Source organism: Trachurus trachurus (assembly GCF_905171665.1).
Source record: "Trachurus trachurus genome assembly, chromosome: 17".
Lineage (NCBI taxonomy): Eukaryota > Metazoa > Chordata > Actinopteri > Carangiformes > Carangidae > Trachurus > Trachurus trachurus.
In genome coordinates this window covers 32,100,406-32,126,382 of record NC_139900.1, presented here as the reverse complement: position 1 = coordinate 32,126,382, position 25,977 = coordinate 32,100,406, and the positions used below count along the sequence as shown (strand labels likewise).

At 41.3% G+C, this 25,977-nt stretch overlaps 1 protein-coding gene across 1 annotated transcript in view; it reads right to left on the bottom strand.

The window, feature by feature from the left end:
- obscnb (obscurin, cytoskeletal calmodulin and titin-interacting RhoGEF b) overlaps positions 1–25,977 on the bottom strand; it is a 60,048-nt gene that overhangs the window by 16,208 nt on the left and 17,863 nt on the right. The window contains 31 exon segments of the mRNA XM_083991242.1: positions 2,576–2,848; positions 2,993–3,259; positions 3,511–3,768; positions 4,154–4,432; positions 4,937–5,203; positions 8,921–9,001; positions 9,561–9,632; positions 10,194–10,289; positions 11,001–11,075; positions 11,636–11,722; positions 12,039–12,113; positions 12,681–12,767; positions 13,077–13,151; positions 13,720–13,806; positions 14,614–14,880; positions 15,110–15,376; positions 15,612–15,878; positions 16,428–16,694; positions 16,930–17,196; positions 17,748–18,014; positions 18,608–18,874; positions 19,430–19,696; positions 19,924–20,190; positions 20,285–20,551; positions 21,747–22,013; positions 22,198–22,467; positions 22,557–22,826; positions 22,925–23,191; positions 24,211–24,477; positions 24,597–24,863; positions 24,955–25,224. Coding sequence (XP_083847368.1) covers positions 2,576–2,848; positions 2,993–3,259; positions 3,511–3,768; positions 4,154–4,432; positions 4,937–5,203; positions 8,921–9,001; positions 9,561–9,632; positions 10,194–10,289; positions 11,001–11,075; positions 11,636–11,722; positions 12,039–12,113; positions 12,681–12,767; positions 13,077–13,151; positions 13,720–13,806; positions 14,614–14,880; positions 15,110–15,376; positions 15,612–15,878; positions 16,428–16,694; positions 16,930–17,196; positions 17,748–18,014; positions 18,608–18,874; positions 19,430–19,696; positions 19,924–20,190; positions 20,285–20,551; positions 21,747–22,013; positions 22,198–22,467; positions 22,557–22,826; positions 22,925–23,191; positions 24,211–24,477; positions 24,597–24,863; positions 24,955–25,224 — 6,627 coding nt within the window.

Genomic DNA, 25,977 nt, shown 5'->3' with positions numbered 1-25,977 from the left:
CCAAGGGATTCAATTGGGGCTGAACAGTTTCTCATATAATAATCACGATAATGCTTTTAAGATTTGATACCTCAAGAGTGCCTGGCTTAGAACAACAAAAATAGGATTCCTAAATAATTCCCAGCATTCTTCTGTTAGCTGGTGTCTCCTTCCCAAAGACAGTCGCAGATGCAGATGCACGCCAGAGTATGATAGCATCTATATGACTTGGCTATACCTGCAACAGCAGTCAGAACACAGAGTAGTGTTTTCACTGAGATGAGCAGAGCTTAATCAATCTTCAATCAGGCCTAAATCATAAAGGGCCATTCATATGGGTCAAAAAAAGAAACAGCAGCAAGATGTTGGAGGAGAGACATGAAACATTGGGCATCAGTGGACAAATAGAAACACCCTCCTTCGCCATAAGGAATGCTAGTCTGAACAATAAAGACTGATCAAGTTGTTAGGTAAACTGCTGGTGGTAACAATAAGGACTAGAGAAATAAAGTCAAGGTGTTTGTCAGGCGAGATACATGAGTTATTGTAGAGCTTCACTGTTGATCAGTTGTGTTGGTGTGTAAAGTTTTGCTGTGGTCAATGTTCAGAGGGAGTTCTACCTAGCACTCAACACTTTGTAACTTCATTAACAAAGGTGCTATAGAAATAGAGTTTATTATTATTACTCAAGGAACATGACCAATGCAAAGAAACCACAAACACCAAATACGTAAAAGGCACTATGAACAGTTGACTACTGAGAAGCAGTTCATGTAACCAAACGAGTACAATTGTTGTGTGGATGGTATATATATTGTATATTGTGGGTAAAACCACTGACTGTGGATGGGCAATGTTGAAGTATATATTCTTCTAGGAATTTTGCAGTTCTGTTTATTTTTAAAGACAAAAAAGGGTCACCTTATTTTGAGCTGATTTATAATACTGAAAAAATGATTGTGATCTGAAAAGTGAGAAACATAATCGTGATTATCATATTATCATTTCAGCAGCCCAAAATACAGCATGTTGTAAAGACTACAAAAGCCTGTCTCCTGCCTTCCACTCCAGGAGACAACGCTGAGTCCAAATAACAGATTTTTGCTTTAGGAGCTATTGTTAAAGTTTTGCAATAATTATATAGCCAGCATCAGCACGAACAGCTGTTTAGTAACCTGTCTTACCAAAAGCTTTAGTCATCATTGTGTTTCCAGGACAGGAGGTTAAAATACAAGCATCACTACTTCTTTGGGGCAGACTGCACAGTGACTTGGTATCGGAAAGTGACGAAACAGTCCAACTGGGCCGGAGCTAGCTGGTAAGCCAATTCAGCAGAAAAAAATGAAGAGCAACATATAGAAGCGAAACAAGGGGGTTGCTTTCCACTGCAGGAAGCAGCTCTTGACGTGTAAAGGAAAGAAGCTTGATGCAGAAATTGTCTTCCATTTTCAATTACTAAACAGCTGTTGCTGCTAACTGCTAATACAGCAATAGCAAAATTTACAAATAGCACCTTTAAAAGGAATGGCTGATCATTTCTGATCACTGGCACATTTAGCCCAAAAGTTCTGTTTTGGTTTAGATGTTTCTCTGCTCTACTCTGATAAAACTTTTCTGTGGTGCTGCACCCAGCTGTACATTTTGGCTTCATCAAAGCATATGGCGAAAGACTCTACTGCTACTGTTGTTATTATTGTGAATATTATCAATGACGTGAGAAACAATGCTGCTCATGCATGATGAAGCACTGAAATATCAAATGTCAACTATTACTCTATTTTATGAACCTAGACCTTTTTTATGCAACCCTGCAGAAAACAATAATAATTTATTGAATATTTACTCATATATAGGAATATCTAAACTTAAAGCAGATATCAGTGGAATGTTTTTGTTAATATAAGTCCTAAATAGTCCTATTTTCCGTCAGCAATCACTTACATGAAGTATTTCAGCCTAAACACGAGTCTCTCCGTCACTCTGCTCTGCTGTAACCCGAGGAGAAAATTTTCCTTGTGGGATACAAGTGTTATCCAATGAGGAGAGAGAACGGCATGAAGGGCTGTGTGTGCAGCCAAGGGATGCGCGTGAATGTGGTGACGTAGCACGAGGACCAATTGATGCCTGACAAGGGCGGGGGCTGCTAACTCATGGTGCGTTCAAAGAAACTCGTACTTTGTGTTTTTCCTTCCTGTGAAGTCATACCAGTTCGATCTGGTACGAGTTCACGGGTCGGAAGTTACGAGTGGCCGTTATAGGGAACTTTCACAGACAACAGGATGGTAAAAACACGAGCTACGGGTTACCTGGAACGCTACCAAGTCGTAGTTGTGACTTGAAGCTGTAACTTACGGTTTCAAAAGCCTGCCTTGAACGCAGCATTAGCCGAAACGGCCGTGAAGCTGATATCTGCTTTAAAAAAAAAAAAAAAAGTATACTTTTATCATTAAATAGAAAACAGACAATTTTAGCCTCCAGTTCAAAAAAACTAATTATTGTGTTAAAATTTCAAATGGTAGGCGTAAAATGCTGCAGGGTCTAAACCGAGATGCTGCTTTTATCACAGTCTCTAGTGGTTATTTTTGTGACATAATACCTTTGACTAAGAGCTTGGCAGTTGCTGTTAAACTTCCAGCTTTGAACGTGACAGTGCCAGAGTCATCTGTGGCCAGGTTCTTTAAGGTGAGTGTGTGGATGTGGCCCTGACTCAGCCCTATCTCACTAGAGGGGCTGTTCTCCAGCACGGTGCCATCCAGCCACCACTGCACCTTTCCAGGTGCCCTACCAGACAGCTGACAGGAGAAGGTTGCCCATTCCCCAACAAAGACGTCGATGGTCTTAAGACCAGAAACAATGAAGACTTCTTTCGCTGTTGAGTAAAAAAATACAAATATGCACACACTGAGCCTTACTCAATGTTTGCATTGTACTCACTTGAATGAGAAAGCAACATGACATCAAGACAAAAAATGTACAATCCAGAACAAACGCATCAGTATTGAGGGGAGGCTACCTTGCACTGCCAAAGAAGCTGTAGTGAGCTGGTCTCCTGCATCACAGGTGTAGTAGCCACTGTCTTCAGGTTCCAGGTTGCGTATACACAGCTCTCGAATGCACCTTTCCTGCCTCATCTCATACTTTTTACCAGCTTGGAGGACCATGCCTCCTTTCCGCCACTCAACACGAACACCCGGCTTAGACAGCTCGCAGCGCAGGGTGACATCATCACCCTCTATTGCGTCCTCGTTCTTCAGCTCTTTCTGGAAGAACACTGGAGCACCTGGTGAGAATTTAAAATGGGAGAATTGCATCAGATGTTGAGATGAAAACGTCTGGCATCAGATAGTTGAAATGATGAGCATCTCAGAGGGAATTAAGATGTGATGAGATGCCAGACTGGGTGTATGGTTGACTGAAGTGGAGGTTCAAGAATATTTCAGTTGTCCATTTCAATCCTATTTTGGTTGAGTCTTCAATTTGATCAAATGGAAAAAGCCTCTTTTTTTTTTTAGAAGTGGTTTCATTCTTTACCTTCCACAGTCAAGGTGACATCACACTTTGCATCTCCAGTGTCACAGGTGTATGTTCCTGAATCCCCAGGTAGCACGTTGTGGATACGAAGCTCATGGAATGCTCCCGTCTTCCGCAGGTCATACTTAAGGCCCGCTTGGATGGCCACATTGTCTCTGGACCAGGTGACGGTGGCCTTCGGGTCAGAGATGGTGCAGGCCAGAGTGACAGTTTGATTCTCGACTGCCACGGTGTTTTGCGGCTTTTCTAATATTAGCACTGTAAAAACGGGAAACCCCAAACTAAATTTAATAGCAGTAGCAATTAAATGCAGTCTTTCTCTTTTCTTTACAGCCCTGGCATAAACTATGTACATAAATACATAAATGCATGCACTACTTATTGCATACTCTCAGAGGTATATCCAGAGTCATTTGATTAGGTAAGTAGTTAAAACATTCCATCTTTAACTAACTGACAAAATTAAGTGGTTTACCTGCTTTAGTTATGATATTTGTGTTAGTATGTTGGGAGAATTTCTTTTAATCTTTTAATAGCATACCCTATAAAATAAATGCAAGGATTAGCCGAGACAAAGCTGTTTAGTAGTCGATGGAGATGGATGTGAGAAAAAATCTGAAGAAAACCATGTCTTCTCCTTTACCTTTGGGTTTCTCCTCCACCACCAGACACACAACACTCTTCTCTTCTCCCACTACAAAGGCAACGTCTCCTGATTCGTCTGTGGTTACCATCTTCAGGACCAATCGGTGCACTTTCCCGTGGCTGCTCATTTGATTCAGATCATTATTCTGGAGAAGGTTGTCTCCAAGCCACCATTCTCCATTTACCACACCTGAGTGTGACAGCTCAACCTCAAAGACAGCGTCCTGCCCAGTTGCCACCGTAAGATCGCAGAGTTCTCGGATGATGCGCACACGCTCTGAGGGTGAATGGGATGATGGTCAGTGATTAGACTTTAGCAAAGCTTCCAGAAGGCATCACTATGAGACGCTTATTCATCATCAGGAATCCAATTTTTTCCCTCCTTAATTCTTCAATCCTCAAGTTTGAGCTGAGGGTCATGGATGTAGTACTATACCATGTGCCATTTCTTAAGACAACTGATTTCACTAGCATTTGATTTTATCAATTTATTTCAAATAAATGATATCTAAAATGAAACCAAAAATGTAATATTTCCTGAATACCTAACTTAATTGTAAAAACTCCAACCTCGTTACAGTGCAGAAAAGATGGCGTCAACATAAGATAATTTATAACTAAAACTCAAATTTCATTCCAGAACTATTAAACTCCTAAACTGTGAAAACCAAGAGAATAAAAAGCTGAGTACAGGACATGATCCAGGTCTTGGGAATGGAGTGGATGGATGTTAAATGAACTTCAGGAAGGATGAAGATAGATGAGATGAATGCGCTGTTACCTTTCACTTTCAGGGTGGCAGTGCTTTTCTTGGTGCCTGTGTCACTGCTATACTCTCCACTATCCTCCACAGTCAGCTTGTGTATGACCAGAGTGTGAGTGGTAGCTCTCTGCTCCATTGTGTACTTCTCCCCATCGGTGAGCACAGTTGAGCCCTTCCACCAGGTAACCTTGCAGTCAGGGCTCGATGTCTCACAGGACAGGGTGGCTTTGCCTCCTTCGGTGACCTCTTGACTTTCCAGGTCCTTCTTGAATAACACTGGTGCAGCTGTTAGAAACACCATTATTGATTAGGATAATTTATCTCTAATTTTCTAAGGCACACATGACCGCTACAAAACACATCAGAACACTCAGAAGTCATTATTTATGCTCACAATTTCAATAACTGTACAATTGAGAAGCGGAAAACAACACATAAAAAAAAAACACTAGTTAACCCATTATTGGCGCACTTGAACGTATTTCAATAGCCACTAATAGGCTGAATTAAAAAATCTGAGAAAAAATAAAGAAAAAAGAAAAATATTACTGTGCAGTTATCATTTTAAGACACTTAATTGACACCAAAAGTTATGGAAGTACATTTGGTTTTGTCGGGGGGCCATGGAAAAATAAGAGAAGTGTATAGTAAAATAAAGTAATTCAAGTGTAATGCATAGGATACAAGAAACATATTGATCAGCATGACCAATATGTAATTTCAATAGGTTTAAATGGAAAAGGGAAACATGGTGAGTTTAAATTCAATGAATGGTCATGCATCTACATCTCATATGAACGAGAAAGTGAGATGAAAGTCAACAGAAAGTGAAAGACAGACCTTTAGGAAATCACAAGCATCCCAAGAGTTGGGATGCTTTATAGGATGGTTTTAATAATGATAAAAAGTAGGTGTCCAACAAGAAAGATGACAGAGAACAAATGAACTGGACAAGTCCAAATGTCACTGCAGAGGCAGCAGTTTCTTGTCTTGAGAAGTAAAGTGTGGAACATTTTTCTTACCTCTTACTGTTAGAGAAGCAGTTGATGTGTGATTTCCCACTGTGAAAGTGACTGTCCCTGAATCAGCTGTGGTGACACCTCTGAGGGTGAGGCTGTGTACTCGACCCTCAGTCCTGATTAAATTCATTTCATTATTCTGTAGTGGGACATCCTGGAGTTTCCACTGGGCCAGAGGTGCCTCCTCATGAGAAACCAGACACTGAAAGTGGACGTCTTCACCTTCATACACCATGCAGCTTTCCAAGAATTTTAGGATGGTAACGTTGACCTCTGTTTGCCAAATACATTTGAGCAGAATAGTTAGACACTTCTTGCGAATATCTTGACCAAGATATTGCAGAAATTGTAACGCTTGTGATCAAAGTGTGATAAAAGCTGTGAAGATTTATGTTAAACTGTTATTATAAGCAGTACTAGGTCAAGAGAAACAGAGAAGAGTGTGTTAATTTTTGTGAAGAAAGATCAGAAATGGGCACAAATTATGAGACGGTGAGATCAGTAAGCAAGCTCAACCAAAAAGTGTTTGTGTGGACAATTACAAGTGCTTTTGAAAATGGTGGAGAGCAAAACAAGAACACACTGGGGATGAGAAATCATTCTTCAATCAAAAACACCCCACACAGGGTTTCCACATGAAAGGATGATGCCCTTCACACTCAAGTGTGGCTTTGTGAGAAGACAATCAACGAGAGTGTGAGTGGAGTGATGAAGGACACTCAGAAAGTTGTGAGTCCAGAGAATGTGAGAAAAGGACAGTTGTAAAGAATCAGACCGTACCCTGCACAGTGAGGACAGCTGAAGTCCTTTGGCTGCCTGTATCACAGGAATATTCTCCTGAGTCGGCTGCCTGCAGTTTATAGATGACAAGCTCGACTACAGTTCCTTCCTGTTTCAGTTGATACTTGCTGCTGGATTGAAGCACACGGTCACCACACCTCCAGATCACATTGGCACCTGGTTTTGTGGTCTCACAGCGAAGACTACCAATTTCCCCTGCCTGTATTTCAAGGTTTTGCAGCTGGGTTTTGAAAAGGACAGGCTGAGCTACAGAGGTAGGAAATTAAGGAAATGAGGAAAAAGAAATTAGGACAACAAAGAACAGATAAAACTACATTTGAGGTCAAAAGTAAATGGCAGCTTAGTCTCTTAGTTTCAAGACCTAAAGGCAAGTCAAATACCAAATTTACTGTACTAGGCCTCCTATGTTTTTGGTTTTCATAACGTATCAACAACTAACATAATTGAGGTCATAGCTTCTCTCTTCATAATTTAGATATACAAGTATCTTATACTGCATATTTTGTGAAATACAATGTATTTGCAGTAATAAAAAGGTCAAGTCCTATCCAGTAATTAATGTCTAGTATAAGAGGGCCCCTCAATAATGACTCAGTCTATTGCCCAAGTCTTTTAAACAGGCAACTCAAGTGTCTTAACTGCAAACAGCAGTCTCTATCAGGCATACCCTTCACAGTTAGTTGTGCAGTGGTTTGATGGTCACCAGTGTCACATGTGTAACTCCCAGAGTCCTCCGGTTCCACATTATGGATTATTAGTGTGGCAAGTTCTCCTGTCTCTCTAATTTCATACTTGGCACAAGGACAAAGACCAAGTTCTCCTTTCCTCCACTCCAGAGGAACACCAGGTTTAGAGAGCTCACACTGTAGGATGACACTGTCACCCTCATCAGCTGTCAGGCTTTCCAGCTTTTTTATGAATACGACTGGGGCAGCTAATGGGTGAGAAAAAAGATTCTGATTTGTATCTACAGTGCAAGTTCAAGATTTGTGATGAAGAAATACAGTGAAATAGAGAAGAATGAGTCAACAAATGAAATGAAAGACTTCAAGACAGACGTATGAGATGACGACATGGTCTCCATCCTACCATTTACTGAAAGACAGGCTGAGCTTATTGTGTCCTCTGAACAGCACGAGTAGTTTCCTGTGTCTCCAGGTGCCAAATCACAAATGTGGAGTTCATGACTGAACCCTGTTTGTTTCATCTGGTATTTTTCTCCAAAACTCAGGACTTGAGTTCCTTTCTTCCATTCGACAACAAGTCCAGGTTTAGAAAGCTCACAATGCAGAGTAACACTGCCTCCTTCCTCAGCCTGCTGGTTCTCTAGCTCTCGAGTGACTATGACCGGAAGAGCTGAGGATTGAATACATAAAACAAGGTGTTGATGTGTACCTGTTAAAACTCAGAGGCTTTCAGATCGGATGCCAAATCCTACATAAACTACAGTATGCTGTGTATAAAATATGATCCATTTTAACTTACCTGATTGATAAAAAGCAGTACAGCAAAAATAGAAAAGGAAAAAAATAAAAATGTATGAGTGTTTTAACATGTAGATTCAAACAGAACATCCACAAAATACAGAGGTACAGCCAATAATCCCTGCTCCCATCCAAACAGATGGGCATCTAAGGGTTTATCAAATCTGTCAAACTCAACTCTTAATTATTCCTCTCTGGGGATAAGAATCCAGGATACAACAAATCAGATATTCACAAATCAATATAAAATCAACAATAAGCGAGAATAAATATACAGCATACACAGCCCACATAGAGACCTTTAAGGTGACTTCTCAAACACCAAGACTTTGAAACACTGCAGGTGTAATCAATGCAAGTAGATCCTATCTGATGTGGTGAACACATCACACCACAGAGGCAACAATAATACTGGCAACGACAAAAAAACACCACCAACAGTGAAATCGACAGCGAGCTACTGATTGACTGCCAACACGCTATTTCCAACTCATCAGCCAAGAGAACAAATGAGCCAAATTGTTGACAAATCCCTCAAGACACAACATTGTCAAATCTTAACAGTCTGGATGTGTAGCATATGCTCTCACAGCATGTGTTTGGCAAAATCCCAGCATACAAAAAAAAAGCTCTAAAGACCCCCATTCACACTCATTACAAGTGTACTCTTGGAGTGTCTTTCTAAAACTACCACATACCTTTAACTGTCTGTTTGGAGTCCTGCTTCTCAGGTTCAACTTTGGAGGTCACTGCTGAAACTGGTGACTCATCTGCTGCAACTGAAGTTATTTATAGACATATTATAATATAGATTTTACTTCAACTTACATAAATCTGTACCAACAGAGCGAACAATGCTACAAATCAAAAGCAATGTGCCACGCAGACTTCAAAGCTACAATTTCCGAGATATTGACATACTTATATAGAGCAACAGAACGATGGCAGTGACAAAATTGTCATGCAACATGTGAAAAAGGAATAGACAGTGCCATGACCAAGATCATTTTCTCAAACAGCAGATAACAGACTGCAGTGGACAAAGGACAAAGTACATAGCAGCAGCCAAAAATCCAAACAGTATACCACCTTCTCTATATTCACATTTTGACATTCTGAAAACCAGATTTTACTCTCAGTTATTTTTGTTCATTACCAACCCATCAGAGCAACATACATAAGCTACAGCCGACCAAATGACAAGCTCAATACACAATAGAAAGTAGAGAGCATCCACAGTCCAAGAACACCTGTATTTGGCAACACAAAGCAAGAGGGATGTGGCAGGAAACAATGAGAAAGCAAGGAAGCCAAGACAGAGTTCAAATCCTTGCATACCTTCTCCTGGCCCCTTGGTCTCCTTTTTCTGGGTGTCTTGTTTGACAGATATTCCAGGATGAATCTTCTCAGCTAAGACAAAACATGGCATTGAACTCAAAATCTTACATAGATGAGTGCTGTAACCCGAAGACAACTGTTAACCAGAGACAGTAGCACACACGCTCATTGTCTACCACTAAAGTAAGCAATCAAAATCAATAAAGCTACAAGCAAAAAACAAAACAAAAAACAACTAAAGCTGCAGTGCTCTCTCATAGATTGTCCAACATAGAGCACTAATCCATACCAGGCCAGCGCCATAAACACATAACATCAATATGATCCATAGTCAACACAGACCTGCAGTAACAAGGTATTAAAAAAACTAAACAAAAAACAGTGTTTGCAACAAAATGGAATTTACATAATAGCAACATAGAGCTAATAAAAAATCACAACTTTCTTTATACTTTTCAAACATTCAAACAAGTAACACAACAAGCTGCACAGATCGTTAAGCCAAACTGAGCTGCCAACTGTCCCTGTAATTGCCAATTCTAAATTGTGTATTTCTTCAAACCTGAAATCATACCAAACATCAACGCTGATAGACATCACAGTTAAAAGCCGTGCAAATATGTGCCTCATTACCTTCACCTCCCACTTTCAGCTGTTGTGAATCTCTCTGAGTCTCCTGTTTGAGGAGGTGGTGGTCAGGAGTCTGTCCAGTGGTTTGCAGAGTGACCGCTATGAAATACACAATATTTCTGCATGTAATAACTCAATGTTACAATCAATGAATTTTAAAGGTCAGAAAAGCACCAGATGAAAAAAAAACATGTATCCAGCCTCCATGCACCACAGTAACCCAAAGGCCGAAAGAATCCACATGTGCCTTGACTGAAATGTTTCTTGAGACAATAGAAACACAAGCACCCAAAACGACAAAGACAACGGCATTTAACAGAGGAAATGCAGCCACATTTATCAGCAGGCACATGTAATTGCACATTTTATGTTAAAACTAGAATTACTCACAGTTTTACGCACCCAGGAAAACAGTTTTTGTGTTCTTGCGATATTGCATTCACAAGGACAAAACTGTGTTTTGTGAGGTCAATGTGACCTTTAACCGTTGACAGCAAAAACTGAATCAGTGGATGTTTGTGCCAAATCTGAAGTTCAGTTGAGGTGTTACTGAGATATTGTCCACAAAGATCATGGGACGCATGGATGGACAGACAACTCAAACAAATTATGCCTCCAGCTCTGGCTTTTGCTGGTACTGAGTCATAAAAAATATAGGTATGGTAACCATATGTAACCAATCTGTCAAGCAACGAGACACAATTTAAGACAGATCATGAGCCAATAGGTTTCTGTCTTGTATCATCAGCATCCAAGACTCAGCCAGTTTAGCACTATGAAAACAAACAAAGCCAATAATCCACAAATTACCTTCTACTGTTTCATATATCTCCTGCCTGTTGAGCTTGTCTTTAGCAGCAATGGATGAAACTTCAAGGGTCTTGGCTGAAAATATCACATGGAAATAGAATGAAATGCTACATAAAGTGCAAAGGCAGCAACCAGAGACACTGGCAGACAAACAGCATTCGAAATTGACACCTGAGCACAGCCTGAATAATCCTCAATCTTCTCAAACCACACAAACATAATGTAAACAACAGTGGCCCATGCTGCACACAAGTCAGCTGTGCAGACAGAAACTCCACCCAGCAAATAACATTATCAAACTATCATCATGCTATGGACGCAGCTGACACGAAAACAAAGGGTTCTTATTTCTTCGTTCTTCTATTTTTTACACATAACGCAAACACACAGTGGGAAAGACTGACATGAAAATTCTGATACAAGCCCATTATCAGACTGATGCAGCATTTGGTACACTGGAAGCAAACCACAAACTAAAACATCTGCTAAACGCCACAGGGACACGTATAAGCAACAAGGTGCAGGCCCAACTCAGGGACAGCCTGCACATGACAACACAAAGGCCATTGTCAAGATAGACAGAGCACATAAAGCTGTCAAAGTCAAACCGACGTATTGCCATATTCCTTCCATACCTTCCACCGTTCCTTTGGTTTCCTGCCTTTTAGATTCCAGCACATTAGCTGAAGGAGGAGCTGAAGGAGGAGCTGACACCTTTGCAGCTAAGAGAAAACAACTTCATTCAAACTGTAACATAATCAATCCAGAAACTTTTACCACGTTGAGTAAATGTTGCCATACAAAATGGCTCAGAATTTGTAAATTATATCAAATGAGAGGAATCAGCGAGGACCATGACACAATGTAAAACAGATCATGGGCCAATAAGTGTCTTTCTTGTATCATCAGTCCGCATCCAAGACCCATACAGTTTTGCAATTTTAGCTTCATTTTTACAAAGTACTACATTGCAGACACGGATAAATTACAAATGCACATTGCACATGGACTATGAAAACAAACAAGTCCACAAATTACCTTCTACTGTTTCATATATCTCCTGCCTGTTGAGTTTGTCTTTAGCAGCAATGGAAGAAACTTCAAGGGTCTTGGCTGAAAATATCACATGGAAATAGAATGAAATGCTACATAAAGTGCAAAGGAAGCAACCAGAGACACTGGCAGACAAACAGCATTCGATATTGACACCTGAGCACAGCCTGAATAATCCTCAATCTTCTTAAACCACACAAACATAATGTAAACAACAGAGACCCATGCTGCACACAAGTCAGCTGTGCAGACTCCACCCAGCAAACTCCAACATTATCAAACTATCATCATGCTATGAACGCAGCTGACACAAATACAAAGGATTCTTATTTCTTCGTCTTTCTATTTTTTACACATATCGCAAAAACACAGTCGGGAAGACTGTCGTAACAATTCAGATTCAATCACACTATAAGACAGATGCAGCATTTGATACACTGGAACCAAACCACAAACTAAAACATCTGCTAAATGGGGGAGAAACAATGCACAGGGACACGTATAAGCAACAAGGTGCAGGCCCAACTCAGGGACAGCCTGCACATGACAACACAGAGGCCATTGTCAAGATAGACAGAGCACATAAAGCTGAAGTCAAACCGACGTATTGCCATGTTCCTTCCATACCTTCCACCGTTCCTTTGGCTTCCTGCCTTTCAGATTCCAGCACATTAGCTGAAGGAGGAGCTGAAGGAGGAGCTGACACCTTCACAGCTAAGAGAAAACAACTTCATTCAAACTGTAACATAATCAATCCAGAAACTTTTACCACGTTGAGTAAATGTTGCCATACAAAATGGCTCAGAATTTGTAAATTATATCAAATGAGAGGAATCAGCGAGGACCATGACACAATGTAAAACAGATCATGGGCCAATAAGTGTCTTTCTTGTATCATCAGTCCGCATCCAAGACCCAGACAGTTTTGCAATTTTAGCTTCATTTTTACAAAGTACTACATTGCAGACACGGATAAATTACAAATGCACATGGACTATGAAAACAAACAAGTCCACAAATTACCTTCTACTTTTTCATATATCTCCTGCCTGTTGAGTTTGTCTTTAGCAGCAATGGATGAAACTTCAAGGGTCTTGGCTGAAAATATCACATGGAAATAGAATTAAATGCTACATAAAGTGCAAAGGAAGCAACCAGAGACACTGGCAGACAAACAGCATTCGATATTGACACCTGAGCACAGCCTGAATAATCCTCAATCTTCTCAAACCACACAAACATAATGTAAACAACAGTGGCCCATGCTGCACACAAGTCAGCTGTGCAGACAGAAACTCCACCCAGCAAACTCCAACATTATCAAACTATCATCATGCTATGAACGCAGCTGACACGGAAACAAAGGGTTCTTATTTCTTCGTTCTTCTATTTTTTTTTTACACATAACGCAAACACACAGAGGAAAGACTGACATGAAAATTCAGATACAAGCCCATTATCAGACTGATCTAGCATTTGGTACACTGGAAGCAAACCACAAACTAAAACATCTGCTAAACGCCACAGGGACACGTACTGTATAAGCAACAAGGTGCAGGCCCAACTCAGGGACAGCCTGCACATGACAACACAGAGGCCATTGTCAAGATAGACAGAGCACATAAAGCTGAAGTCAAACCGACGTATTGCCATGTTCCTTCCATACCTTCCACCGTTCCTTTGGCTTCCTGCCTTTCAGATTCCAGCACATTAGCTGAAGGAGGAGCTGAAGGAGGAGCTGACACCTTCACAGCTAAGAGAAAACAACTTCATTCAAAATGTATCCAGAAAACGTTACCATGATCAGCAAATACTGCCTTACAAAATGGCTCAGAATTTGTAAATTATACCAATGAGAGGAATCAGTGAGGACCATGACACAAACATGGTGACTCCAATAAAACACAAAGACCAATTTCACAACTAACAAAACAAACAAACAAAAAAATCATGTAAGACTCAAAAAAGAACAGCAACAAGTGAGGTCAAAAAAGATTAAAAAGGAAAGAAAAGAGTGTAACCGTGATATTACAGCCAGTTTCTTGGCTGCATCCTTCTTCGGCTTGTTTTCTCAGATAAAGAGTATGAAAAAAAAGAAAAAGCGAAAGAAGTGATGAAAAATCTTCAGAAGAAAATTTAAATGTAACGAAAGCAAAACGAGCAATGGCATGCAACCTGCTGACTGACCACAATGTTGGGGAAACATGTGATGAATCTAATATACACATATAGTACATTCACAATGAAAGCTGACCTCTTATAGGACAGCAAAAACAAGACAACAACAAAAAAATAAGAAATACTGACACATTTCTCACCAAAAGTGCTCCAAGATTATATGATTAAAGTGTAATACAAATACCTTTCCTATCAATTCAACATAATTGTCTGAAGTAACTTGTGCATGAACAATTCACTACCTGCAGAGGCATGGGTAAAAATGTTGGAACAGAAAATTGAGGACATTGAGGTTAATTTTCCAACATGAATGAACAACATGTAACATTATATTTCCAACATATTAACATATCATCAAGGTTCAAATCACTTATCCTCCTACCCTTTATCTTGAGGCTGGCTGAGGTCTTCTCGTCTCCACACACACAGCTGTAGTCTCCATTGTCTTCTGGCACCACCTTGTTGATCAGGAGTTCATTCACAGAGGCTTTCTGCTTCATCTGGTACTTTTCTCCAGACTTCAGGACCTGCGTTCCCTTCTTCCACTCCACTGGGACTCCAGGTTTAGAGAGCTCACACTGCAGAGTAACGCTGGCTCCCTCCTCACCCTCCTGGCTCTCCAACTTGTGCTTGAAGGTCACTGGTTGGGCTGAGCATTTGTTAGTTGGTTAGTGATCAGTGGCAGGTCATAAGATATAATATACACAGAATCATTGCTAAAAAAAAAAACAACAACTATAAAAGGCAAGCACAGATCATTTGCAAGTCCGGAAAACATAAAGAGTCCCAACCATGTCTAAATCTGTACAAAGAGGGAGCAGTTACTGTCTTTCAAAAAAATGTTACTCAAACGGACTATTTGAAAATCCTCTCCCTACCCTTGATCTTGAGGCTGGCTGAGGTCTTCTCGTCTCCACACACACAGTTGTAGTCTCCACTGTCTTCTGGCACCACCTTGTTGATCAGGAGTTCATTCACAGAGGCTTTCTGCTTCATCTGGTACTTTTCTCCAGACTTCAGGACCTGCGTTCCCTTCTTCCACTCCACTGGGACTCCAGGTTTAGAGAGCTCACACTGCAGAGTAACGCTGGCTCCCTCCTCGGCCTCTTGGCTCTCCAACTTGTGTTTGAAGGTCACTGGTTGGGCTGAGCATTTTAAGTTGGTTAGTATTCAGCGGCATGCCATAACAAAAACTATTTTTAAAATGTGGATATAAAAATAGTACAAAATCAAATGGAAAACACAAAAGCCAAGCATTGGCAATTTTCTAGCTCTGAAGCCATTAATACTCCTCAGAACACTTATCTAAATATCTACATAAAAAAGCTGTGCTATTTAAAATAGCTATTTAAACGGACTATTTGAAAATCCTCTTCCTACCCTTTATATTGAGGCTGGCTGAGGTCTTCTCGTCTCCACACACACAGCTGTAGTCTCCACTGTCTTCTGGCACCACCTTGTTGATCAGGAGTTCATTCACAGAGGCGTTCTGCTTCATCTGGTACTTTTCTCCAGACTTCAGGACCTGCGTTCCCTTCTTCCACTCCACTGGGACTCCAGGTTTAGAGAGCTCACACTGCAGAGTAACGCTGGCTCCCTCCTCACCCTCCTGACTCTCCAACTTGTGTTTGAAGATGACTGGTTGGGCTGAGCATTTTTAGTTGGTTAGTGATCAGAGTCATATCATGACACAAAACAAAATAATTCTCATATATGCTGTTTCTGTCAATGTTGTCAGACAACAGAAGAAGTTTGATATTGTGCCTGAAACACGATCCACTGCTGCTTCACCTCTCTGTCACTCACTAGATACAAGATACAAGATTATGTTGCAACTCTCTTCTTCTTCTTCCTCTTCTGCTTCTATAAATCTAGCAACAAATACTCTCAACTGGCAACACTGGAGGCCATTATCGCCATCCTAGTAGATGTTCATGCCAATACACTCTGAAAGTGCATCAGCCAATGTAGAAACTAAAACTCAGTCACGTAGCATTTGCCTGACCAATCATGGAACTATGATCACTCAACTCTATCACTCACTGAGTCAGTCAGTCAGTCATGGACATTCACAATTGTATGGTGGTCCTGTTGTTGCAATCGAGCCAAAAACAGACAGAACACAAACACTAACAAGACTCCACAAGGTTTTCCAAAAACAGTCCATGGGCAAACTCTTAAACATCCTCTTCCTACCCTTGATCTTGAGGCTGACTGAGGTCTTCTCGTCTCCACAAACACAGCTGTAGTCTCCACTGTCTTCTGGCACCACTTTGTTGATCAGGAGTTCATTCACAGAGGCTTTCTGCTTCATCTGGTACTTTTCTCCAGACTTCAGGACCTGCGTTCCCTTCTTCCACTCCACTGGGACTCCAGGTTTAGAGAGCTCACACTGCAGAGTAACGCTGGCTCCCTCCTCACCCTCCTGACTCTCCAACTTGTGTTTGAAGGTCACTGGTTGGGCTGAGCATTTTAAGTTGGTTAGTATTCAGCGGCATGCCATAACAAAAACTATTTTTAAAATGTGGATATAAAAATAGTACAAAATCAAATGGAAAACACAAAAGCCAAGCATTGGCAATTTTCTAGCTCTGAAGCCATTAATACTCCTCAGAACACTTATCTAAATATCTACATAAAAAAGCTGTGCTATTTAAAATTGCTATTTAAACTGACTATTTGAAAATCCTCTTCCTACCCTTTATATTGAGGCTAGCTGAGGTCTTCTCGTCTCCACACACACAGCTGTAGTCTCCACTGTCTTCTGGCACCACCTTGTTGATCAGGAGTTCATTCACAGAGGCTTTCTGCTTCATCTGGTACTTTTCTCCAGACTTCAGGACCTGCGTTCCCTTCTTCCACTCCACTGGGACTCCAGGTTTAGAGAGCTCACACTGCAGAGTAACGCTGGCTCCCTCCTCAGCCTCCTGGCTCTCCAACTTGTGTTTGAAGATGACTGGTTGGGCTGAGCATTTTTAGTTGGTTAGTGATCAGAGTCATATCATGACACAAAACAAAATAATTCTCACTTATATGCTGTTTCTTTCAATGTTGTCAGACAACAGAAGAAGTTTGATATTGTGCTTGAAACACGATCCACTGCTGCTTCACCTCTCTGTCACTCACTAGATACAAGATACAAGATTATGTTGCAACTCTCTTCTTCTTCTTCCTCTTCTGCTTCTATAAATCTAGCAACAAATATTCTCAACTGGCAACACTGGAGGCCATTATCGCCATCCTAGTAGATGTTCATGCCAATACACTCTGAAAGTGCATCAGCCAATGTAGAAACTAAAACTCAGTCACGTAGCATTTGCCTGACCAATCATGGAACTATGATCACTCAACTCTATCACTCACTGAGTCAGTCAGTCAGTCATGGACATTCACAATTGTATGGTGGTCCTGTTGTTGCAATCGAGCCAAAAACAGACAGAACACAAACACTAACAAGACTCCACAAGGTTTTCCAAAAACAGTCCATGGGCAAACTCTTAAACATCCTCTCCCTACCCTTGATCTTGAGGCTGGCTGAGGTCTTCTCGTCTCCACACACACAGCTGTAGTCTCCACTGTCTTCTGGCACCACCTTGTTGACCAGGAGTTCATTCACAGAGGCTTTCTGCTTCATCTGGTACTTTTCTCCAGACTTCAGGACCTGCGTTCCCTTCTTCCACTCCACTGGGACTCCGGGTTTAGAGAGCTCACACTGCAGAGTAACGCTGGCTCCCTCCTCAGCCTCCTGGCTCTCCAACTTGTGCTTGAAGGTCACTGGTTGGGCTGAGCATTTTTAGTTGGTTAGTGATCAGAGTCATTTCATGGCACAAAATAAGTAAGAATTTGTGTGTTTTTACTGTTTAACGTTGTCAGACAAAAGCAGAAGTTTGGAATTATCTCTAAAGCATGGCCTATTGCTGCTCCGCCTCTCTGCCACTCACTGAACAGGGTAGATGCAAAGTACGACATTATATTGCAACTCTCTTCTTCCTCTTCTGCCTCTATAAATCTAGCAACACATTAAATCGGCAACACTGCAGACCATTAACTCCATCCTAGTAGAAGCTGTTTGTGAAATGTACTCAAAAAGTGCATCAGCCAATGTAGAAACTAAAACTCAGTCACGTAGCATTTGCCTGACCAATCATGGAACTATGATCACTCAACTCTATCACTCACTGAGTCAGTCAGTCAGTCATGGACATTCACAATTATAGGGTGGTCCTGCTGTTGCAATCGAGCCAAAAACAGACACAGAACACAAACACTTACAAGACTCCACAATAAAATGTGTTAACATAAGTCCACATAAAATGTGGTAAACAAGGTTTTCCAAAAATAGTCCATGGGCAAACTCTTAAACATCCTCTTCCTACCCTTGATCTTGAGGCTGGCTGAGGTCTTCTCGTCTCCACACACACAGTTGTAGTCTCCACTGTCTTCTGGCACCACTTTGTTGATCAGGAGTTCATTCACAGAGGCTTTCTGCTTCATCTGGTACTTTTCTCCAGACTTCAGGACCTGCGTTCCCTTCTTCCACTCCACTGGGACTCCGGGTTTAGAGAGCTCACACTGCAGAGTAACGCTGGCTCCCTCCTCGGCCTCCTGGCTCTCCAACTTCTGTTTGAAGGTCACTGGTTGGGCTGAGCATTTTTAGTTGGTTAGTGATCAGTGTCATATCATGTCACAAAATAAGTACAAATGTGTGCTCATTTATGTGTTTTTACTATTTAACCATGTCAGACAAAAGCAGAAGTTTGAAACTGTCTCTGAAGCATGGCCTATTGCTGCTCCGCCTCTCTGCCACTCACTGAACAGGGTAGATGCAAGGTATCCTTGTCTGCCTCTCTAAATTTAGCGACACGTTAAATCGGCAACACTGCAGACCATTAACTCCATCCTAGTAGAAGCTGTTTGTGAAATGTACTCAAAAAGTGCATCAGCCAATGTAGAAACTAAAACTAAGTCATGTAGCATTTGCCTGACCAATCGTGGAACTATGATCACTCAACTCTATCACTCACTGAGTCAGTCAGTCAGTCATGGACATTTCACAATTATAGGGTGGTCCTGCTGTTGCAGTCGATCCAAAAACAGACACAGAACACAAACACTGACAATACGTCCACATAAAATGTGGGATGTAAGGTTTCCCATAAACACTCCATGGGCCAATTCTTTAAAAATCTTCCTCCTACCCTTGATCTTGAGGCTGGCTGAGGTCTTCTCGTCTCCACACACACAGCTGTAGTCTCCACTGTCTTCTGGCACCACCTTGTTGATCAGGAGTTCATTCACAGAGGCTTTCTGCTTCATCTGGTACTTTTCTCCAGACTTCAGGACCTGCGTTCCCTTCTTCCACTCCACTGGGACTCCGGGTTTAGAGAGCTCACACTGCAGAGTAACGCTGGCTCCCTCCTCGGCCTCCTGGCTCTCCAACTTGTGCTTGAAGGTCACTGGTTGGGCTGAGCATTTGTTAGTTGGTTAGCAGTCAGTGGCAGGCCAAAACATAAAATATACACAGAAAATTAAAAAACAAAAAACAAAAAAAACAACTATAAAAGGCAAGCACAGATAATTTGTAAGTCCGGAAAACATAAAGAGTCCCAACCATGTCTAAATCTGTACAAAGAGGGAGCAGTTGTTGTGAGAAATGTTACTCAAACTGACTATTTGAAAATCCTCTCCCTACCCTTGATCTTGAGGCTGGCTGAGGTCTTCTCGTCTCCACACACACAGCTGTAGTCTCCACTGTCTTCTGGCACCACCTTGTTGATCAGGAGTTCATTCACAGAGGCTTTCTGCTTTATCTGGTACTTTTCTCCAGACTTCAGGACCTGCGTTCCCTTCTTCCACTCCACTGGGACTCCAGGTTTAGAGAGCTCACACTGCAGAGTAACACTGGCTCCCTCCTCGGCCTCTTGGCTCTTCAGCTTCTGTATGAAAGCCGGCGGCAATGCTGTACAAGAAGACAAGCGGCAAATAATCACTTGATTTCTCTAACTATAAAACTTTTCCAGAGCACTTCAGAAAAACACTTCATGAATCCATACCATTGACTTTCACAGTTGCAGATGTCTTCTGATCACCACAGACACACGAGTACTCTCCACTGTCTTCAACTTTCAAATTCTTTATTAGAAGTTCCAAACGGGTGTCCTTCTGCTTCATTTCATACTTCTCTCCAGCTTTGAGGATTTCAGAGCCTTTCTTCCACTGAAAGTCGGTTGCAGGTTTTGATAAATTGCAAGAAAGTGTCACACTCTCCCCTTCTTTTTTATCCTGGTTCTTCAGTTTTTCTTTAAAACTGGCTGGCAGGGCTAAAATAAAGGGGACAATGATTTGATTATATAAAACAGGGTGTTGCATGTTGTTGGGTTGTGATGGAGGATGGAAAATGATGAGAAGCGAAGATGCTGGATGATGACATGCTCCTGTTGTCCACCAGTAGTCTTCAGAACCCAAACATTTCTCTACTGTAGGTTGAACTGGTGCTCCTTTTAATGAACAATCTCTCTCACTACAATACTACAGGAAGAAATCCTTTTTCAGATGCACAAAGGATTACTATCGTAGGGAAAAATCCACTTATGCAATGAGCAGTCATTGCAAAACAAGACAATACATTTGAGGAAAGATCACTTTTAGCATTTGCACATATCGAATGACATCGTTTACAATCAGTCTCACTGTCACACAGATCCCAAGACAAACATGACAGAAATGCAAAGCAGATCCTTCGGTAATTCACTCACAAAGCAAGACACTGAGAACAATGTTTCTATTGGAAAATACAAAAGGCGAAGCAACAGTTCTACTAACCTATGGTGTTTTTTGACAAATCCACACCTTAAGTAGATTTGTAAGAATTTGGGATTGGCATCATTTACCTCTGACATCAAGAGACGCATATACTTTCTGATCCCCAGGAACCACAGAGATGGTGCCTGAGTCCCCGGGAGTCAACTCTCTCATGGTAACAGAGTGGATACCCCCCTCTAGAACCTGAATATCGCCCAGAGGGCTGATCTGAGAAGGAGTGGGACCTAAGCACCACTGCACATTAGGTAGATCAATAGGACTGACACGGCAAACAAATGCAGCAGATTCCCATTCAAAACAAAGGACATCCTTTGGTCTTTCCACAATAACAAAATGGTGGTCTTTAGAGTCAGACCAAACCAACTACGAGCGTAGTCATACAGCATTCACTCTCTGTGGCACGACCAACAGGCACAAAATGATTCTGAATGCAGTCACAGATTTCGACAGCCTTCAACAGATGTCACAAAACATGCAAAATGCATTGTCACAGATTCATTTTTCAAAAAAATATTGTGAAAGTGCAAAGTACTAATGACTTAGCACTATCTGTTTTCTTCCATATTACCCCCTTATCATATCTTGCAAAGATAAAACATTGTAAACATGTTGACTCAATTAGCACTTCTTAAAGATACTCAGCAGTGTAACATAAAACAAACTTACCCCAAACTTGTATATATAGAGTCTTACCTTTAACTGTCACCTTTGCCATGGTCTTAGCAGTGCCCACATCACAAGTGTAGATATCAGTGTCTTCCTCCTCCACATGCTTTATGGTGAGAGTTAACACCCTCTCTTTCTGGGACATCTCATATCGACCTCCAGCCTTGAGCTCCGTGTGGCCTTTCAGCCATATCACAGTGGATGGGGTTTGAGCCGTCTCACACTTCAAGGTCACAGAGCTCTTTTCATCTGCTTGGCTGTCCTTAAATGTTTCAGTGAACTTATGGACTGGGTCTGTAGAAAGAGAACCTCATTTTATTTGTAGGCACAGTTTGAAACTGCAAGGTTAGCTCATTTTAGGATAATCATTAGCTCTTCTCTAACTCAACAAGTGTTGTCATAGGTTAAGTCTCTTAAATGCTCATTAAGTCAAATATAAAAACTGCAGTGGGATAGAAATTAATCATTTCATTCTTACCCTTGATTTCAAGTCGGGCTCTTGTGGTTGCACCTCCAACAACTTCACAGCTGTACTCCCCAGAGTCTTGAGCAGAGACACTATGGATGGTGAGCTTCATGACCTTCTCCACTTGGCTGATGTCATACTTCTGGCTCTTTCTGATGGCTTTTCCTTCCTTGGCCCAGTTTGCAGTGGAACTAGCCTGTGTCACCTCGCAGGTGAAAACAGCATCCTCCCCTTGAACAGCACTAACATTCTCCAGTGCTTTGGACACAGATGAAGCTTTGCCTGGAACGAAGGATGACCATATGTTTACTTCAACATCTTAACTTTGAGTACCTTTGTTTAGTCCTCTTGAAGCGATATTCGTCACTTACCTTCGACTGCTAATGTTGCTTTAGAGCTCAGGTCTTTAATGTTGAAGACTACCTCACCAGCATCAGCAGGGATGACATCCTTGATAGTTAGTGTGTACTTGCGGCCTTTACTGGTGACTTCATAGCGACCTCCTTTTGAAATAGTTTGGCCATTAACGGTCCATGAGCACTCATCTGTGCTCTCACGGGACAGGATGCACTCAAAGCTGCATGTCTCTCCCTCATTCACCTCAGCTGACTTCAGCCATTTGGTAATTCCAAGGCCGATTTCTAAATTTGGGTCAGAAAGCAAAGGTGGTGAAGACGCCCGGCTAAACCATAAGTATCCAGGCTACAACTGTATACTTCAAACAACAAAGCACACCAACCTCTTACAGTGACCTTTGCTTTTGAAACCTCTGTTCCAAGATCACAACTATACTCCCCAGCATCATCTTTGGTGACGTCCTTGATGATCAGTCCCAAGGACTTGCCCGTGTGGAGGAGCTCATACTTTGGTCCAGCCTTCAACACTTTACCTTCTTTCCTCCATGTAGGAGAAACCCTGGGCTTGGACGCCTCACACGCCAGAGTTATCATGCCCTTCTCCTCTCCAATGACGTCATCGAGAGACTTGAGGAAGACAGCACGCTTCTCTGCAGGGCAAGTCAGAAAGTAAAGAATGGCCTGTGAGAACACTTTGCGCTCATCTTTTTGGTCGACTCTGATTAGGGTTAGGACTATTTACATTCAGTAATCTGATCCAGGGCTCGACAGTGCGAGCCCCTCGTCGCAAATGCGAGTAAAAAACAGATCAGTGCGAATTGTGAAATGCAATTAGTAGCACGTGTGCGACTACCGAATTTTACCGTTCAATAAATGTTTTATGTGTTGCGAACGTTTGGAGGAGGTTGTAGCCGGTTGTGCACTTGAATGCAGCATCAGCTGAAAAAAAGAGACTGCACGCGGAACCAAACCGAAGCTGTCAAGATGTATGCAGTATATACTGTAGGCTATCACTCATTTCCAATGTACAGGTGCATTAGAATATCATGGAAGAATTTATTAAGGCCTATGTCACTAATTCAATTCAAAAAGTGAAACTAACTAACACATTATATACTGTAGCCTATATGAAGACCTGAAATTCCATATTCCCAAAAATGTAAATACTACAAAGGACCTTTTTTTTCTCTTTTCTTTAAAGCATTTTTAATATAGAAATGTTGTCCACCTATATGCAATCAATACTTGGTTGGGGCTGTTTGATTTTAACTACTGGAAATTGACTTTTCCATGATATTATAATGTATTTAAATGCACATGTATTATGTTAATGGTGAGTGTCACCGCTCTAAGATCTTTTTTGGTCCTGACCCGTTGGCATCCCTGTTAAAAAGCTATGAATTGAACTGTTTTGCTTATAAATGCCTCGTCATTGACCTCATATCACGTTATTATTTAAAATTATTTGTGTGCTATTAAAATTATTTGTGTGCTACTAGATTTTTCAACTTACTAGCACACGTGCTACCTGGGAAAATGCTAAGCGTCAAGCCCTGATCTGATCACTCCTGGCTCCTGTCAGTAAACTGATTTCATGAAATGTCGCGTGACTGAGAAACTTATCAAGTTAAATGAGCAATTTTTTTATTATGCGCTAGTGAATTCTTACCTTTGACCTTAAGGGTAACAGACTCTTTCACCTTGCGTACTTGAAAGGTGATAGTCCCCCCATCCTTAGGTGCCAAATTCTTCAGCATGAGTTTGTGAACCTTGCCCTCGTGAGTGATGGTGTTGACTTCATTAGTGAAGAGCACCTTGTCATTCAGAAGCCACTGTGCCTCTTCGTCTGCATAGTTTACTTCACATGTGAACGCTGCGTCGCTGTCTTCATCAACCTCAGTGTCGGCCAAGTGCTTGGTGAATTTAATTTCACGAACTAGACAGAAAAAATAAGACAGTGGTTTTAGTTCATAGACCACTTGACCATAAAAATGCTTTATGTGATTTAACGTGAACTGCTGTATTTTCTGTCGTATTCTAAGATGTGCACTGTACCTTCAACAGTAAGTTTGCCTTTGGTCTCAGCAGGTCCAGATTGACAGCGGTACTCTCCACCGTCTTCCCCGGTTAACGTCTGAATGGTGAGTTGAGCCCTTGTAGCATCTTGCTTCATGTTATACTTGTCTGATGCTACCAGATGTTCTTTGCCTTTAAACCAGTTAACTTCTTTAGGTGAGGCAGAGAACTTGCATGAGAGTATGGCTGAGCTTTTCTCCTTTGCCTTCACATCCTTCATGGGCTCTGCAATCTCAAGTGGACGCTCTAAATGTGCCAAACAATATCTGATTAGATTTGCCTACGAGAGTTTTGCAGCGCATAAATGATTGTAAGCACCGTGGTTGAACACATTTACCTTTGACTGTGAGTTGGGCAAGAGATTTGCTCTTTCCAGCTGTAAACTGCACAGGTCCTGTCATTGATGCTTTGGTTTTTTTGAAAGTGAGACGATGCAAAGTGCCCTCTTTCTCCATTTCAGCATCAGCGCTCTCCTGCACAGCGACTCCGTTCAGAGTCCAAATGGGAGGTTTCACCAGTTCCATGCTGATTTCAACTTCAAAAACAGCTGCAAAGGGTTCTGTCACTTCGACTGAACTAAGCTCCCGCACAATGCTGATGGACTGCTCTGGGGGATCATGAACAGAAAATGGTTTAGTTAGAAATCTGTGAAATTATTTCATAGAATAGAGGTCATGTTGATATATAGCATTACCTGTATATACACTTTTTACACCAAAATCATATCACAGACCCCATGTACTTTACATTATTAACACTAGTGCTGAGAAATCAAGAAAGAGCATCTGATACTTTGAATGTGCTATAAAAGTCAATTTGCTTAAGCCTTGCTTTGATTCTTGTCATTCAAGGATGCACAACACAAATTTGACAAACAATAGTATTCTTTGAAAAATGTTTTGTAGTGGGTCAAACAGCTCATGACTCCCCCCATGACTAATTTCCTAATTAAACTATTGTAGTACTGTATTACCAACTTACAGCCTTGAACAATGGCCAGAAGTGTTCTTGCAGTTAAATGATACCATACATTCATTTGCAAATTATGTCCACAAATGTGTTTTCTGAGGTTCTTTGACCTTTGATGTCTTAATCCTGATCAGGTCACATGTAATAAAACTCCCCCTAGGAATCCCTCACAAGGCGGTGAGGTCACTGCCACCATAATGTAAACCTATTCTTGCTGCTTGAGTACAAATTAATGTTCGTGCCAAATTTGAAAAAGTTCCATCAAGGCATTGTTGAGATTACAAGAGTTCACAAAAATGGGACAGACAACCTGAAGACATGTCTCTCCACATCTAATTGTTGTTGATGCTGAGGCAATAATAATGCATCATAAAGTATAACAGCCACTGTG